General features: G+C 40.1%; 1 protein-coding gene across 2 annotated transcripts in view; it reads left to right on the plus strand.

The window, feature by feature from the left end:
- taf2 (TAF2 RNA polymerase II, TATA box binding protein (TBP)-associated factor) overlaps window positions 1-3,867 on the plus strand; it is a 28,136-nt gene that overhangs the window by 7,441 nt on the left and 16,828 nt on the right. For both annotated transcript variants that reach the window (XM_046044745.1, XM_046044747.1), the window contains exons 9-12: window positions 2,216-2,315; window positions 3,097-3,182; window positions 3,305-3,440; window positions 3,561-3,715. In XM_046044745.1, the coding sequence (XP_045900701.1) occupies window positions 2,216-2,315; window positions 3,097-3,182; window positions 3,305-3,440; window positions 3,561-3,715 (477 nt within the window). The remainder of the gene's footprint in view (window positions 1-2,215; window positions 2,316-3,096; window positions 3,183-3,304; window positions 3,441-3,560; window positions 3,716-3,867) is intronic.

Below are 3,867 nucleotides of genomic sequence, written 5' to 3' on the forward strand. Positions count from 1 at the left end.
TTATAATGCGTGCACGAACTAGCTGTGAGACTAGCCCTGGTCTAAAGGCCTCAGGATGCGCTGAACAAAGTGTTTGTTGTCCAACAGCATCTAAAACACCCTTTAACCTTCTGAAACAGACGGACTATCATACCCACTTGACACAGTGACGGCCAGGTGTTTGGAGCTGTTAAACGTATGCAGCGTTTGAACGTCTATGTCAAGCTCTCTTTTTTCATTCTTCACACAATTACTTTCTGTCACTTTCCACATATAAAACCAAGTGCAACATCACGAATGCCTTCAAGGAGAAACTGTGCGTGCTCTTTTCCCCATTTGTACAATTCAACGTATCTTACGCCTCTCTCTGACAGAAGGCTGCCTTTGTGTGTGGTCATTTAAAACAGGTATACATACCTTTTCCTTTATATGTGATCATACAGCACTTTGTATGAAGTAGTTTATTTAAAGTATATTGTGACTTTGAGTAACTTTGATTAACCCTTAGAGGCCAGATTTGTACGTAATGGAAAAGTAGTGTCATCATTGTTTGGAAGCGTGTAACGTACAAACCACTTTCGATAGAGACTAGCAATTCTCTCCATTGCATTCTGGTCTTTTTGAGAAGTGTGGTAACATTTAGCCCTCAGACCCTTTCATATAAGGTCGGTGATGAGAGATTTACAACAGAACTAAGTTGTTTTGTCGGTACTACGAGTCAGAAGTCGAGCCAGCGCTGGCCTGTATTCGCCAACGTGATGGATCATTGTGTCACTGCTTGGCAACTTGGCCAGTGTGGTCGGAGTTTGTGAGAGACTGAGGGAATAATCCAGAGGGGCTTGCTTGTGTTAAGAGGCCCATCACCAGGACTTTAACACTCTCTATTGCTGTTATACCTGCGGAGAGAAATGCTTGCGTGTCCTCTTTGCCTCCTCTCATTCTCATCTCCTCACTGACCTCTAAACACATCAGACCTTGCTTTGCTGATGTTGTTGAGCTGGCTGGTGTTGCGTAAGAAAAGACGAGGAACCATCCGGAAAGTCAGATCTCTTTGATTTTAGCGACGCATGGCACTGCCTGTTAGCAATTAATCAGAGTGGGTGTTAACTGGGGCCTGTAACTGAAAACAGGCGCTGCTCAGTAGCCCGTCAGACAAATAATAGAGAAGGCAGAAGAAAAAGAGAAACCGCTTTTTCCTAAATCTATAAAACTTTAGAAGAATAGTGAAGTTGTTTTTGAGCTTTAGTAAAACAAGACCTTGGATTACTGTTTTCTCTGTTCCCTGTGGTGTTTAATAGAAGGTGATCCAGGTTTTCTTCTTAATGAATGTCTGTTGACATGAAGATAGACGGGACCTATAACATCTGAAGGCTCTGCTGTCTAGTTATCTGGGTTTTAATGTATTTTGCAATTTTCCAAGCCTGAACTTGGGGGCTACTGTACAAGAAAATGTTATTACATCTGTGAGGTTGAGATCATGAAAGAAAGTAAATTCAAAGTTCCACAGGTCTTAATTATAAATTATAATATCATCCATAGAGTATTGAGGCAAAGACTGGATCGAATCTTTGTAGGAAAATACTTGTTTTCATAATTTCGCTTATGGCACATGAAATAATTTTAACTACATAAGCCAGACTGGATTCAGTTCAGTATCAAGTGGTGAAACCACCAAAGTTGAATCAGCGCATTGTGTCTCTGTTTTTACAAGCTAATAAATCCAGGCTGATGCTAGGCTGATTTATGAGAGGGGGGTTTGCCATGCCAAGTTTCTTCCTAGAAATACAGCAAGGGTAAAACAGAACACAAGTCTGGCCTTAAGTGCTTTAAAACGGATTTCCACCTTCAAAGAGCACAAAACGGTGTGGGCAACGGGGATTGAAAAGGTCAAACTAAAAGGGATTTCATAGCTGCACACCACACTAAAGGAGAAAGAGGCGAACAATATGATCAGAGTGATTTATTCTGGCCTGATTGCTGTATGGCTACACACCTCTTGGTTGCCATAAATCACATGCTAAAAAGAGGCTTTGAAAAGTGTGAATGATTGCAGAGCTTAATTCACTTAGTATTATTTGCTACATCTCATTCTGAATGATTTCTGAAAAGGTTGGACGTGTATACTATAAACTATGAAGGGAATGAACTCACCTCTGATAAAATCATCAATATTTTGTACTGGTTTGTTTTTTGTACACTTTGGCTGCAGTGACATGATATGTTGTTACTTCTAAAGGGCTGATGAGTGGGTGTTGAAGGGAATCTCAGGCTACATCTATGGCCTCTACTTAAAGAAGACCTTTGGAGTCAATGAGTACCGGCACTGGATCAAAGAGGTAACAGTCTTAACACTTAGAAGTTTCTGTAAGGAGGTGGTAATAGCAGCCTATACTAGAAAATGCTACGAGGTAACTGAGCTAGTCCACAGTGATTGGAGTGGTCTCAGAATTGGTGGCACTAGGTTTTCCTACAAATGATTAGAGCTGGAACGATTAGTTGGTTAATCCATCAGTTGACTGACAGAAAAGGTTTTCGCTGCAATGTTGTTAATCAATGACAATTTGTTTTCATTCAGTCAATTTTTCAGGCAACAATAGAAAAAGATTGCCAGACATTGTGTGCTTCCAGCTTCTCAAATGAGAAGATTTACCGCTTGTTTCCTTGTCACCTTGGGTTCCAGGAAGTTGTGATGGATATTTTTAAACAATTTTTTTATATTTCATTAGAGCTGCAGCAATAAGTCACTTCATTTATTATTTGAGTGCTAGAAAATTAATTGGCACCTATTTTCATAATTATTTAATCTTTTAGTCATTTTTGATTCTTTTCTTTGTTATATCTGATTGTAAACGGAACATTTTTTTGTTTTGGACTTGTTGATTGAAGCAAGAAATTTGAATACACCATCTAAGGCTTTGTGAAATTATAGCAGGCACCTTTCGCTGTTGACTGAAATTTTATAGACACAATGACTACTTGGGGAAATAATCGACATTAGTTGCAGCCCTTCATTTAATCAGTTGATCAATAGTCTGCTGATTAATTGAAAGTAATAATAGAAATTATTGAAATGTTTGTGTGTGTGTGTTTGTGTGTGTGTTTTTCTGTTGTTTCCAGGAGTTGGACAAGATTGTGGAGTATGAGCTAAAGATGGGAGGGGTTCTGTTGCACCCTACCTTCAGTGGAGGCAAAGAGAAGGACAAGTAATACATTCGATTTCAGTTTGAATCCCTATGCCTATCAGTTACACTAGTTAAGTTTTAACGTTTGTCATTGTCTGGATCATAATTGTTTGACACACCGACCACATGTTTATCTTCTTCAGTCCAACACCCCACCTTCACTTCTCCATCAAGCACCCCCACACTCTGTCCTGGGAGTACTACAAGATGTTCCAGTGTAAGGCCCACCTGGTGATGAGGCTGATAGAAAACAGGATCAGCATGGAGTTCATGCTGCAGGTTAATCAGCATTTTCTTGTCTTCTGCTGCAGTAGTTGTGAAATTTGGTTAGAGTTGAGTTCACAACAGAACCGGGATTAGTCTTCATTTGAATTATTTGTTTTCTGCTGTCCTCTGTAGGTTTTCAACAAGCTTCTAAGCCTGGCCAGTACAGCCTCATCCCAGAAGTACCAGAGTCAAATGTGGAGTCAGATGCTTCTGTCTACTCACGCCTTCCTCAAATCCATCTCCAATGTCTCTGGCAAAGATATAGGCCCCCTCATCAAACAATGGGTGTATCCTTTCATCTCTCTTTGTGGTTATTAATGAAGTGGTTGCACTGTATGATATTACGCCGTTAGGAGCAATAGAGGTTAAGAGCTAATGCATGTCAGACATGAAGTCATTTTCAAAATAAAGCTCTTGGCAGGGTTTCCTGCCGCCTTGC

The sequence above is a fragment of the Micropterus dolomieu genome, linkage group LG03 (assembly GCF_021292245.1).
Source record: "Micropterus dolomieu isolate WLL.071019.BEF.003 ecotype Adirondacks linkage group LG03, ASM2129224v1, whole genome shotgun sequence".
Taxonomy (NCBI): Eukaryota; Metazoa; Chordata; class Actinopteri; order Centrarchiformes; family Centrarchidae; genus Micropterus; species Micropterus dolomieu.